At 39.2% G+C, this 14,387-nt stretch overlaps 2 protein-coding genes across 2 annotated transcripts; one reads left to right on the top strand and one right to left on the bottom strand.

The window, feature by feature from the left end:
* Positions 1-2,060: 2,060 nt before the first annotated feature.
* Positions 2,061-6,954, top strand: LOC114752349 (long chain acyl-CoA synthetase 1). Its single transcript, XM_028941089.1, has 19 exons — positions 2,061-2,242; positions 2,394-2,457; positions 2,517-2,606; positions 2,693-2,749; positions 2,841-2,889; positions 3,082-3,158; positions 3,278-3,317; positions 3,425-3,519; positions 3,728-3,895; positions 4,207-4,317; positions 4,794-4,881; positions 4,980-5,046; positions 5,142-5,217; positions 5,325-5,442; positions 5,611-5,856; positions 5,944-6,083; positions 6,189-6,371; positions 6,477-6,596; positions 6,713-6,954. Exons 1-19 carry the CDS (start codon positions 2,097-2,099, stop codon positions 6,764-6,766), a joined length of 1,989 nt encoding a protein of 662 aa, XP_028796922.1. The 5' UTR covers positions 2,061-2,096; the 3' UTR covers positions 6,767-6,954.
* A 4,918-nt stretch (positions 6,955-11,872) lies between these two features.
* On the bottom strand, positions 11,873-13,787 carry LOC114752354 (probable glycerol-3-phosphate acyltransferase 3). The gene is given in 3 exon segments (XM_028941094.1): positions 11,873-12,899; positions 13,066-13,764; positions 13,767-13,787. Coding segments are annotated over 3 exon segments (1,611 nt in total). The 3' UTR covers positions 11,873-12,008.
* Positions 13,788-14,387: the final 600 nt, after the last annotated feature.

Raw genomic sequence — 14,387 nt, 5'->3', positions numbered from 1 at the left:
AATTTTTAATATGTGCAACTATTAGAATGACTACTATTTTGAAAAAAATGAATAAATATAATAAACAGAATATATCATGGTCTTATATTTAGGACTAAATTGAAATCCAAACTAACTCTTATATTAAGAATTAGAAGTAGTATATGCATCTAGAGGCCTACTTAACACACTCTGCATGTCAATTCTAATACTAGTTAGATTGGCCCCGTGTTTTGCATGAATTAACCTTTAGAGGGCCTCAGACACACTTCATGAAAAAGCTATTTTGATAATTGAGTTAATGATGGATAGACAGAAATCGATTATATTACAGCCTTTTTATGTCGCAATTTGGTATCGTGACATAAAAATACTCAACTATAAGCATTAAATTAGGCCTTCAAGAACTACTGGCAGGTTGCTGGTAAAAAAGAAAAGAAAAAAGAACTACTGGCAGGCACTGTAATTAGTGTGTGCATGTTCATTTCAATGAAAGTAGAATACTCACATTCCATTGAATAATGGACCACAAAGCTAAAGACTATTATTCAAAAGAACTGACATTTAGATATTCAAATACCCTGACGATATTCACATATCAAAGGTGCTGTTTCAATTAGACCAAGACGGGTGGAAAGAGTCAAAATATTCTGTAATTTAGAGAAAAATCAGCAACACAATCTGGTTTTAAGGAGAACGTACGCTCTCCTTTATCAGGCTGGAAAGAAACCCTTGCTTTTATATTATTCATGTAACAGAAGCACACGTAAACTTTGCATGAGTATGCTACAACGATGACGGATTAACAACATACTCGTGGAAAGTATTTAATTATTAATAATGTCATGACAGTCAAATCATCAAATTATGAAGTGACACCTGTACTGGATTAATGATCCATCAGTTTTAGGGAGGGAAAATCGCGGTTTCACTCCTTTAGCAGATGAACATGCGCATTAATTAGAACCGCGCTGTGTCACAGTACACATAAATTCTGCCACCAAACCCACCCCATGTGCAGCCGATCTTCAATTGCAGCGCCTCTTTTGGTTTTTCTTTTTGCAAAAAAAGGAATAATATAAAAGCCTCTTCTCCATCGAATATATATAAGTACTCTGCTTATCCGTTATCCGTCAACCAATCGTAAAGATTTGAATCTGAAGTTGTTTAATCTGTACTTTACCTGCCCGCGCCATATAGCCAAATCAAAAAATGGAAACCCTTTCTATCTCTGCTACCACTCGATTACTCGTCCATTCATAACCTCACGTCCAACATTCTTGCCCTTTTTAACCTGAAACAAAAGCTGTCATCCCTTATTTTCAACAAAAACAAACTGCTGGTTTGGAGCCTATAGTATTTCTTTCTTTGAAGACTGGGTCCGTGTAAACTAAATTATCTCTTTGCCGGAGCTATAAACTTTTAAGTCGTTAATTAATATTAACGGTTACTTACTGCTACAGGTGTGGCGTGAATTCTGACATAGCAAAGGGGAGAGAGAGAGACGTTTGGTCAGGAAGATCTTCAGGACGAAGTGCTTTCACTATGCAAAGGTAATAAATGGAATTGGGCAATACTGTGCCCATCACGTATTCAACTACCTCACTGCATCACTCATTACTAACTGTTCTATTTCCTATGAAAATACTTTCTTTTCACCTATTTCTTCGGCCAATTCTATAAGAACATGTTCCTCTTGCTAGTTGCTTCCGTCCCCCCGTCAGGGCTGATCCTTCCGCAGCAGGTTACGGCCAGTCTCATACTGTTGTGTCTCTGTCTTTTATGATCGTCATCGTGATTCTATTTCTTCCAAAAATTTTGGATCTTTTGGGCTTTTATTTTCACTACTCTTAGTTTCATAAAGTACTGTTCAAGTTGGTTGGCTGTTCATGTTTTGCTTTAGTACTGCTGGGTAGAATTCAAAACTTGACACGTATTGCAATATCTATGGGTCCAATCATACTTAATTATAGTCACTTTCGTTATCATGGAATTCAGAAGTCATTCATCCACAGCATGTAATTTTCCTGTTTGCCATCACAGACCGGCGACACGAGCGGTTGAATTATCCACTTATATTGAAGCAAGTTATAGCTTCTTCTTCTGTCTCTGCTCAAATGAAGAACTTTTCAGCTAAGGTCGAGGAAGGAAGAGAAGGTGGAAATGGGAAGCCAACCGTCGGTCCCGTATATCGAAACCTGCTCTCCAAACACGGGTTTCCTCCCATGGATCCCGATTTGAACACCGCTTGGGATATTTTCGAGTAATTTTTTTTCCCTCCCTCCCTTACTTTTTAGTATCTTCTGATTGCCACATCATAGCTTTATGTTAATAGATAACCGGAAAATTGTATTCTTGTAATCGGGATTTTTGTCTGGTGCATATTAAATTGAGCATTTGCTTCATGATTCTAGTCAATCTGTCAAGAAGCACCCCAAGAACCGGATGCTGGGATGGCGTGTTTTTACTGATGGAAAGGTATATTTTGCGACTATTTATTTTCTCATCAGTAATAGATGACTGACTTCTTGCTATAGATAGGGCCTTATGCCTGGAAGACGTACGAGCAAGTTTATGATGAAGTTCTGGCAATCGGCTCTGCTCTACGAGCATCTGGCGCCGAACCCGTAAGTAGTTGCACACGCCCATTATCATACACTGCGTACACTACCTTATCCTAAAAGGGAAATCTTCTGGCAAATGTTTGGTTTAGGGCTCCCGAATTGGAGTTTATGGGTCTAACTGCCCACAATGGATTGTGGCAATGGAGGTTTGTCACTTCTGCCACTTCCCCAAGTTTTTAACTTGTGTTCACCCTGTATGAGGGCATCATAAGCATCAAGATTTATTTATGGATGTAGGCTTGTTGTGCTCACAGTTTGATTTGCGTGCCTCTCTATGACACCCTCGGTAAGCTTCTTCTGTATTATGTCCTGAGTGCTTCCTCTGTTTTACTCATCCCTGAACCTCAATGAACTGCTGCGCAACCAACTCTCTCCCTTCTCCTCTTTTTTAATGATCCCAATATTTATACCTACTCTCGTCATTTGTTATTTTTTCATTCATGAAGAGTCTGGAATAAATTATTAACGTCACCTGCAGGGCCTAGTGCTGTGAATTTTATTATAGATCACGCAGAAGTAGATTTTGTTTTCGTCCAGGATAAGAAGGTTGCAAAAGTAAGAATCAATCACTTTCTTGATCTAAATCTTGTTGGATTCCCAATTTGGGATTTTTTTTTTTTCCCGGGAGGCAAATCATTAGGTTTCTGACCTGATGCATTTACTTGCTTCTGCAGCTTTTTGATCCTGACTGTAAATCTGCTCAGCAACTGAAAGGTAAACGTATAGCTACTTTGACCTTGCAAGATTGCATCTGTGCTGAAGAATTAGTATTCAGATGGCTTGCAAGAATATCTGATGACTGAGTTGGGTTATGGTTCCAGCGGTGGTGTGCTTCACTTCATTAACGGAGGAAGAGGAAGACAAGGCAGCCAGCATTGGAGTGAAGCAATATTCATGGGACGAGTTCTTGGACATGGTTGGTTTTTGAGGAGATTGTCTTTATAATAGTATATACTCCTTCGTGCATTTGGTTAAATAATGCTAGTTAATAATACCAGAAGCGTTGTAAGAATATGTAAGATCCCGCAAGATTATGGGGCTACCTGCTGGTTGTTCAGAAAAGCTTGGTTGGTTTTGAAATTCTCTGTATTTCTGGTTAATCCAAAGGGCTTATTATCTTACAGGGGAAGGAAAATCCATCAAACGTTTTACCCCCTCAATCTCACAACATCTGCACAATAATGTACACGAGTGGGACCAGTGGAAACCCTAAGGGAGTCGTTTTGACGCACGAGAACATAGCTGCACTAGTAAGAGGAATGGATCTTTTCATGGAACAGTTTGAAGACAAGGTAATTGCGATCTCATGCCCCAGAGCGGCCGGCTAATCATTATGATCTCCCATGTTACATCCCTTGCCCACAGTGACAAGACAATTTTTATCCTAATTCACTGATATCCATATGTATTGCTTCTGCATGCGTTAGCACTATTTCCATACCGTACGAGAGAACAGGTAAGACTAAGTGTTAGTTGTACTGAAAATTAACCGATGTCCCGGTAACAACAAAACGTTCACGTGTAGAGTCTTTATTCGACTCAGATTTTGATACGTTGGCTTTCCTCTTCAGCTTTTCTGACGAGTAATGTTTACTTGGTACAGATGACTGTGGATGATGTGTATTTGTCTTTCCTCCCATTGGCTCACGTCCTTGATCGCACAATTGAGGAGTACTTTTTCCATAAGGGTGCCTCTGTAGGATACTATCATGGGGTACGTGCAAGCACCCAAAATTAGCTGTTTGCCTTAGTTAAAATCATGACATGCTTGACTTTTACGAGTGGTAATAAAAGAGAATTACTTCCCATAAAGGACAAAATTAAAGCCCCAGACGAGAAGACCCCAAGAGGCCAAAACCTTTTTGCTGCTAGCCATTAGAGAGGGAGATATAGGTAAATCAAAGAAACCGAGTAATACTTGCTTTACGCTATGGGTAGGTGAATGGCATAAATGCCTGACACCATACAGTAAAATTGCTGACTTAAAGATGATTGTATTCGGGTAGATGATGGTAGGTAGCTTATAAAGAACTACAGATTATTGTTACCTACAGTTTTTCGAACGTACACTATGCATATGATGTTTAAATGCATATATCTACACACACATATGTATGTATGCATTCAAATTGAGGGATGGTGAGCAATAATTTGTTATGCATTTGGATCTCATGAACTACTTGCACAAAGGATCTTAATGCACTGAGGGATGACTTAATGGAGTTGAAGCCCACACTGTTCGCTGGGGTCCCACGTGTATTCGAAAAAGTCTATGAAGGCAAGTTTATAATATATATGTATATACATTCCATCCGAAAATCCTCCGTATTGTTTGTTTGACCCATTAAAACTCAGTCAAACTGATATTTGCGCCAGGAATCAAGAGCGCAGTGGCAGAGCTAAATCCTATAAGGAGAACAGTTTTTGGCTGGCTCTACAATCAGTAAGCTGATAATCTAACACATACATCCAAGCCCTTTTTTTTTTGTTGGAGGGGTATGATATTGAAATGTACATTACATTTGTACGGTGACACAGCAAACTTGGGTGGATGAAGAAAGGATACAAACACAGCGAAGCATCACGTTTGGCAGATCTATTGGCCTTCAGAAAGGTTGTGGACACTACCCATTTATAGAACTATATCACTTGACAATGGTTGCCTCTTATGTTGGTAATGTTATTGACACGGATGACTTGCTGTGGCACGCGGGATTTAAGGTTAAAGCTCGGCTAGGGGGGCGTGTTCGACTTATAATATCTGGAGGCGCAGCCTTGAGCACTGAGGTGGAAGAGTTTTTGCGCGTTACGTCTTGTGCCTTCGTATGCCAGGGCTATGGTAATCATTTCTCTTACTACGGCGATGGCACCGTGTTTTCCACAGTATCTAAACGAAGGATTCCACTGCTCATAACTCACTCAAGATTAGTATTAGAATCTATAGAAATAGATTGTGTCTGTGAGTAAGAAAATGAAGGGTTACGTGATTATGTGGTGGTGATTTCAGGGTTGACCGAGACATGTGGGTCCACTACCCTGGGCTTTCCTGATGAAATGTGCATGATCGGCACGGTGGGAGCTGTGTCCGTATACAATGAGATGCGGCTGGAGGAGGTTGCAGATATGGGCTACAATCCTCTTGCAACTCCTCCCTGCGGTGAGATTTGTGTCAGAGGCAAAACTGTATTTACCGGATACCACAAGAATCCCGAGTTGACGAGGGAAGCCGTTCAAGATGGCTGGTTTCACACAGGTTTTTTTTCGGCCACCAATTAATTTTACTCCTTGTCGTTTGTTTTCTCGCTTTTAGTTTGACGCCGTCTCACATTGGCGTGCTCAGGGGACATAGGAGAAATGCTTCCTAATGGCGTTGTCAAGATTATCGATAGAAAGAAGAACCTTATAAAACTGTCTCAAGGAGAGTACATAGCCCTCGAGCATTTGGAAAACATTTATGGAATCACTCCGATTGTTGAAGATGTAAGCGCTTGAATCGTCCCCGGTTCCGGCCATTTTAGTGCTTACCAGGCACGCTGTGGATTAGTTGGTAACTAACTAACTAACTGCTGGTATTTGTGTGTTAAGATATGGGTCTATGGGGACAGCTTCAAGTCAATGCTGGTGGCGGTGGTGGTTCCAAACGAAGAAATGAGCAAGAAGTGGGCATATTCAAAGGGCCACACGGTTCCTTTCCCAGAACTCTGTGGTCTAGACCAGCTGAAGAAACATGTACTATCTGAGCTCCACTCTACCGCGGAGAGGAATCGGGTAACATCCCTTTATCAGGATTAAATTAGCTCTTCAACTCCCCAATCCTGTGCGCATCTTTCTTCGTCTCTGGTATCAATAACTCTTTCCTGTTTGTGAAATTAGCTCAAGGGCTTTGAACGCATCAAAGGAGTCATTTTGGAACCCCTGCCATTTGACATGGAGAGAGATTTGGTGACTGCCACGTTGAAAAAGAGAAGAAACAACATGCTTAAATATTACAAGGTACACCTTTTTTGCCAATATAAATTACGCTGAAATCCCTTTTTTTTTGTTTTTGTTTCGGTAACTGCAACATTTACTCATCTATAAAATGCTCACAATAACTTGTCATTTACCAGGCGCAAATAGATGAACTATACCAAAGTTTGTCGGGAGACAAGAATAAAATATAGAGAACTGGAATTTGGATCTTCTCTGTTATTTTTTTCGATCTTTTTTCAAATCCTGTGAAGGAAAGAAGGCAATTGTATTAGACTAAATAAGCCCTATGATGCACTTTTCTTTTTGTTAGCAGATTAAATTATGTTGTGTTCTCTAAAACTATTTAATGCGTTGCGTGGCTAGTTGTAAACCGTTGTAACTAAAGATGAGTGACTACGTATAATTTATCTTTTTTTTTAAATGCGAAGTATTCATCTTGTTTTTCTTAAAACTATTTGCTCTAATCCTCAACTACTTTTCGAAGCTCCAACCTTCAACTGTTATTTGACCTTAAAACTATTGCAATTTGAAAGAATAGTAGACCGTACTATACACGAATGTTAAACAATACAACTCATCTTGAATTTTATATAAATAAGATGCGTTGAAAACAAATGTAAACTAAAGCAATACGATGCTCTAGGTCAAATAAAATAGTTTGTAAAATATTGTCCAAAAATCATTCAGAAACAAATATCTCAAAAAAAAAAAAAGTTAGGTACCAAAGAAAGAAATTGGCTACAACAGAGGAGGTCTATAAGGTAGGTCAGCACGAGCATAGAGGCGAGACCATTGCTTCATCAGAGAATACTGAGAAACTGCAACTAAATTTCTTCCAGGAGGGCCAACTCCTCTAGGTGAGAGCTGGAGCTGAGTTAAGGGAAATCCTAACCCGTGGAGTGAAGAAATTACCATGCTATAAATAAACCACAAACTATAAACTATAAAGCAGCTCTACCAACTTCCTATACTCCTAGCCCAATATTTGTCAGTTCCTACTCCTCTTTCATGTAACTGACCCTGGTAACTCAAATACGACACGGATTTAAGAGAAGGAAAAAGAAAAGATTGGCATTGCAACATCCGCACAGTATCAAGCTCAGCAAACGGGGGCAATTAAATCAATCCCCATCAATCGCCGCTGCCACAATTTACCTAAATAGGTTGTCGAAAACATATAAACACACTGCCATTAGTATTGTTTGAATCAACAAGCTAACCTGGGCAATTTAGCCACAACCAGTCTCCCCCGCCAATATCAGAGTCTGTTTAACTTTCAAACTTCAAAGCCTGAAAACACTCCTCATTCTGTTGCCAAAATTTCATGGTAACTCTGTGAGCAAGGTCTCCCAGCCCACCTATTAATTAGATTGTTGCCTGTGGTGTTGTTGACGTTGATGGCCCCTCTGGTGTTGATGTTGATTTTCCCACTGCTTGCTTTTTGCCATTTTAACCGTGCCCATCAAAACCTTAATCTCGCGAAGTAGCAGTCGAGACAAGGAAAATTAATGCGAAACTCTAATAATTCGGCCATATAATGAATCAAACTCTTTGAGGACAGGATCCAAATCCCTGGAACTGGTAAACCCGCGACGCAGAAAAGTTGGGATGAGTTATGGCGGGCAAGGGGGAGAAAAGAATCCGGAATTACCGACTAATGAGCCATTATCCTTCTCAGATGTTATTTCATTCGATGCGCTGAGCCGGGACTCTCGATCTGTGCCCGTCGGCTGGGGCTGAAGCGGGGCGAACCGACAGTAGGCTTTGGAGTCATAGATTGGGCCTAAATAAATTAGGCCTGAACTTTTCATGTCCAGCCTGAATGGCCCTTCGCATATCTTATTCTAATCCAACCCAATTAGATTTTTAAATTGACCTCAATGACCCGCACATGCTTTTCTTTTTGGGCCTGGTCACCCGCCCATGTTTTGAACCGACATTTTTCCTTTTGCCCAGAGTTTATTCAACCAAATGACCAACGGTCTAAGGGCCTGTTTGGCCAACCTTCAAAACCATGATCTGGATTTCAAACTTGCCAAATAGAGAAAGAAACTGACAAACCATAGTTTTAAATCAAAACCATAGTTTGGAGTTTAAAACTATGATTTCAGAAGAAGTAAATTCATTCTGCTTCTAACTCAAATTGGAGAGTATGATTATGCTTATCAAAGTATATTTATAAACATATTTAATCTTATATCTTATAAATATATAAATACACATATTAATTATTTATTAATTATATTATCTTATGTATTATTAATTATGTTGGTAAAAAAATATTATTAATAATTTTATTTCTTCAAATTAAAATATATCATAAAATCTATCTTTTATATAATTATCATATTAACTTATGCTTTTTTTAATAATTTGTATATATAAAAAGTGCTTCTGATAACAACTATCTAAACATTTTCACTTCTCATAATCTATTCTTCCTAAAATATATTCTCCAAACTATTCTCCAAACCATGATTTGGTTTCATCCAAACACCTCCTAAGTCCACCTTTGATCGCGTCTATATATCTTGGTTATTAGTTTGAGTGCATCGGCTGAGATAATGAGATGATTCTAGTTCTGGGCTAGCAGAATTAATAAAATGTATTTATGGGGTGTTTGGATAAAATCAAACCATGGTTTGAAGAATAGTTTCTGGAGAATAGATTTTGTGAAAAAGTAATTCTGATAAAGTGAAAGTGTTTGGATAACTGTTATCAAGAGCACTTTTTATATGTGTTAATTACTAAAAAAACATAAATTAATATGATAATTACATAAAAGATAAATTTTATAATATATTTTAATTCGAAGGAATAAAATTGTTAATAATATATTTTTTGCCAACATAATTAATTACATATAAGATAATGTAATTAATAAATAATTAATATGTGTATATATATTTATAAAATATAAGATTTAATATGTTTATAAAAAAAATGATTGAGGGGTATTAAAATCATATTATCACCGAGATATACTCTAACAAGTATAATCATACTTTCCAATTTGAGCTAGAAGCAGAATGGATTTATATTTTTTGAAACGATGGTTTTAAGTCCAAAACCATAGTTTTGGCCCCAAACTATGGTTTGTTAATTTTACCCCTTGTTTGGCAACTTTTTTATCCAAATCATGATTTGGGATATTACCCAAACAGGCCTTTAAATTCGATGTGCCGACCCAAATTTCAGTTAAAAATCCAGTTCTCTTTTTCAACCATTATTTCTTCCTCGCAGAAGTGTTTAATTAATTTGAGAAAACTAAAAAACTAAATAAATTGCATAATTCTAATAAATATAACACAATCCTCCTAAAGTGTATATTTGTATTGTTAAATCATATATCATTTTATAAATTAGATAAATCAGTTTGTACAGAATTAAAATTATGAACTTGTATTTATGACAGAACCAACTCCCTGACTAAGGGGTACGGGGAGCATTTGTTTTTCCTTGGACACTTGAATTTTACTGATCCAATGAAATGTGTCGCGAGAAAATTGAAAAAAAAAAAAAAGAACTACATAAAAGGGTCGCGTTGTTATTAGCTTGTCACGCATTCCATATTTATGCTGCCACGGTGGACCCATGTTTATTGCTTGTCACGCATTCCATATTTAATAAAAAGAAGGAACAATTAGGTAAAAATTTCCATTTAAAATTTCATTAATGAGCAGGATCTGATAAATTTTGATTCACAAAAAAGCATTAATATTCCACAAATTTTATACATATGAAGGATTAGCATTCCGATTTAGAAATTTCTCACTAATAAACTTTTCAGTGAGGGAATTTTACACAACTTTTCCTCAAAAAATAAAGAGGCAAAGGTAGCCATACATCATTCAAGTGGGAAAGTAACAATACAAAAAGAAGGGGCCCGGCCAGCTTAGTGGGCACCCAACTGTACAACCACGTCCGCGTCATCCAGCACCAGATCACTTTATTATGAGCGCGGCTGGTTGGTTCTAACTTTCAATCCATATCGTCACTCCCTCCCACTCTTACATGTTCCCTTCTGCTGGGGGTTCGTCCAATTCCCAATTTCTCTTTTCCTGCTTCCTCCCTATCCCAAGTCCCACCCCGTGACCCCAAACTAGCTGCATCCTATATCTCCATCATTGTAATTTTCTCCCCCTTCCAATGCATATATGCTGTGTGCGCCGAATATCTAATCGCTAGTCATGCCTGTTTGTTCATTGTGTTCTAATTGAATGCTCATTCCAATCTGTTGGAGACTTGGACTATATATATATGAGGATGTATAGACAGAACTTTACATTAAACAGGCTCAAATTAGAAAAAAAAATATATATATGAATAAGATTGACGTATGAATTTAATGTCCTGAAGTACCAGACATATCAGTTATTTGCATATGTGCGCGACCCCAAGCTTAATTGTGATGTAAGTCTACTGGAGATGATATTTTTTTGAGGGCAGGATGAAGACTATGACACCTCTGTCCCAGAAAAGGAATACGATGACATCGATGGGATCCACGATGATATTTGTGGGGCAATATAATATTCATGCAATGCTTTTGGTGTAAATATCTGGATACTATTGAATAAGGTGTAAGCGGCATGCAGACCCAATTAGATGGTTAAAAGTGCCAGCAGAGTCCTAACGCAATTTTAAGCTCTTCACAAATGCAGCTGGTAAGGCGTTGGCAAGGCCGGGTTAAACAAATGCAGCTTCCTAATGTAACTTTGCAACTCATTGATCGCTGCGACTTGCAAAGATGCGAAACGCTGAGAAATGAAATACTGATACGGTATATCTCACTCGTCATGTTCTGGCAAATAAATCAACATAAATAAATATCATCACTTCGTGCCAGTCTAATTCTTGCGTTTGTTTTCTCCACCACTGGGAGCACTCAAAAGTTACTAATGTGGTGGTGAGCCATCAGCGACGGCTGCTTTCATGTCTCAGCGGACCACCTTGAAAGACGAATGTCGTACAGCTGAAATTTTATGATCAGATGAAATAAATTGGGAATTGCAAGTGAACCCTGAAAAGGGGAAACATTAGTACCCACACACACAGTGAATTTTCAATAGCACTTGGAAAATCTGGTTTCGCGCGAGTGTTTTGGGGTCAACACACATACGAGATCATTAAACCCGAGTTGCCTCTGCAGGATATTTCGTAGGCTGCTTCAACAAAATATTAATCGCAAGAGAAGTAAAAATAAACCCAAGAGGAAAAAGTAAGTGAATAGAATCAGCATCGCATAAGACACGCGCGCGCACATATATATATGCATATTACAAGACAGGAAGATATGTGAACAGTAAAAAAATTTTAATACAAGAAAAAGAAGAAAGAAAGGCGTTTTCTCTCTCCCGAACTAAACTATATATCTCGTCATGACAGCTATATACGGTATCGGTAAATGTTACAGGGCGTGCATGATTATGATTAAGATTTAGCATTGGTGGTGGAAGAAACAAGGCCGTCGTTACCGGCCAAAATCAAGTATTTATCTTTTCTTGTAAGCATGGTGCACTCAAATCCAAGGGCCTCCCCGATCTGCGACTGTATGTGATTAGCCACTTCAAATCTGTCACGAGCGGTGGAGGAAGGGGACACCTTATCCAGCAACCGGACGGAGTAGATAGGAGAAGGATTCATGAGGAACAGAAGAGGGTCCAAGCACTTAAGTCCTCCGGCGGTCGTACCGTGGAACATGCTGACGTGGCAATCAACAGCAACGGGAGTTATTTCGTCACTCATTTCAGAAAACAGCGGGCTGAACCGCAACAAATATGGCTCTCTACAAGTGGTCCCTTCGGGGCACACCGCTAGGTCCCCTTGTTTCAATAACTTCTTCATCATCCTGGCGTCCTCAACGCGATCCCTTGTTAATCGGACGGTCTTAATGGGTGCCAGTATCTCTGACATTCTGCTCAAGCTGTATGTCACGGCGATCAAGTCTCTTCTTAGTGCAAACGACAGGTAAAGAGGATCCAGCAATGTTCTGTGGTTGCATACATAAAGCCGATGACGATTCCCCTTGCTACATTGGCCATCGTCATCTTTGTTGCACGCACTGGGCATTGAAGTCGTCAGACGCAGACCAGTGATTGCCAGCAGAGGAGTTGATATGTGGTACGGGAGTGATAACGCAATAAGCATCCTAATAATGGCCAGGATTAACCCATAAGGGAACCAAATCAACGTTGCTACCGCATTCACTGGGGTGGGTCTCATGGCCAGTCTACCATCATGGAATATCAGTGCCTTCGGATACTTCTCTCTTGCCAGTGTTTTCCAGCTTCTCTTCTCAGCTTCCGTCACCAAATACACTTCCTGTTGGGTTTTTCCAAAACAAGGCAAAGCGGAATGTGAGTTTCTAAGATTCTAAAACGAGTAATTATGCATTACTGGCTAAAAACTGATGCACCCGATGAAGCTTGACCAGAAGTTGATCTAGCTAATTACAACGTTCGGGAAAAATAAGACTAAAATGACAGACCTTGCAATGAGTCAACAATTCGGAATCTAGAGACTTGTCAAAGCTGCAGATGCCGATGGCGTCAGGACGTCCCTTGCCTTCCCGAACTTGGTTCAAAGCATAAGACGCAGCGATTTTTCTGTCCTCCATCAACCCCACGTAGTATCCACAGAACACTTTAAGCTCTCTGCCCATCACGAAATCAATCTCCAGATACTCTCTTAAGAAACTCTCCACCATTACTTGAGGTAAATTACTGACCCCTACTTTCTTCCCACCTCGGTTTAGTATTTCGAATATTTCTGAACCAACGTTCTCCAACAGGAACTTTGGTAGAACAGCGCTTCCCGCTCTGAAGCTCTTTGCTTTGATCCCGAAGAAGCATATCATCACCATTATATTCAACCCCGTCTCGGGTCCAGCGAAGCAGACGAAAGGATACAGCAGAATGAAGATGAAGGCTCTTATAAGCCCTCCGGCTTCGAAGGCTACGAGCATGAAGTAGGGGAACAGAGAAGAAGATTTTAACAAAGCTCCTTCTACATCGAAGATTAAGGTATGGTCAGTGAGGTCTGATCTGTGAGCCAGGGAGTGATACCTTTGGTATCTAAAATGGGAAGGAAAGGCATTGGCGCCTGTAGATCTATGAAAGCCTAGCAAGTTCTTAAGCTGCCTGAGAAGGAAACGGTACCAAAAGAAGAAAAGGGATTTGAAGAAAAAAACGCTCTGAACATCTTAGCCATCGAGGTGCGTTAGTTAGACACTCTGCTTCGGCCCTCGCGCACGCAAGCATATATAGAACTACTCGTGCATCATTGCCCCTACGCTTTAGTTTTATTACGAGAATGGCATGGCTTACTGGGCAAAAGCCGGCAGACGCGGTCAAGTCTCCCTTTTTTTTTTAAAAATGTTGACCAAAGGTGAGTGTGAAGCAATGATTAAAGAACCGGACCGGACCGGACGGTCGGACCGGTTAAACCGTCACCCGAACTCGTTAACGGCTCGATTTGGACCAAAAAACCGTTCACATAGTTGAGCCGGATTGGACCGGAGTTGAGCCGTTATTAAGCCGGAAACCGGAGTTGGACCGGGAACCGGAACGATTTTCAGAAAACCGGACGGTTTTTTAGCCTGACTGAAAAATACTAAAAAATTTAAAAAAAATAGAAGAAAAATAAAAAAATTGATCCCCTTAAATATCCTAATATATTTTTAGACTATTTATAACCATATAGTATTATTTCATTGAAAATTTCATATATTGTGGTGTTAAAATTGTGAGTCGCTAGTCTTTTTATTTTAATATTTGGTCTATCTTTTAAAAAAATATTTTGATTTGAATG

This window comes from Neltuma alba, unplaced genomic scaffold, assembly GCF_004799145.2.
Source record: "Neltuma alba isolate B1F8T4 unplaced genomic scaffold, ASM479914v2 tig00007343_pilon, whole genome shotgun sequence".
Classification (NCBI taxonomy): Eukaryota; Viridiplantae; Streptophyta; class Magnoliopsida; order Fabales; family Fabaceae; genus Neltuma; species Neltuma alba.
This window is presented reverse-complemented; position numbering and strand designations above follow the sequence as displayed.

Coding starts and splice junctions, on each gene's coding strand:
- LOC114752349 (XM_028941089.1), top strand. CDS start 2,097: ATGAAGAACTTTTCAGCTAAGGTCGAGGAAGGAAGAGAAGGTGGAAAT. Junction 3,318..3,424: donor ATCTGCTCAGCAACTGAAAG/GTAAACGTATAG, acceptor TTATGGTTCCAG/CGGTGGTGTGCTTCACTTCA. Junction 5,443..5,610: donor CTTCGTATGCCAGGGCTATG/GTAATCATTTCT, acceptor TGGTGATTTCAG/GGTTGACCGAGACATGTGGG.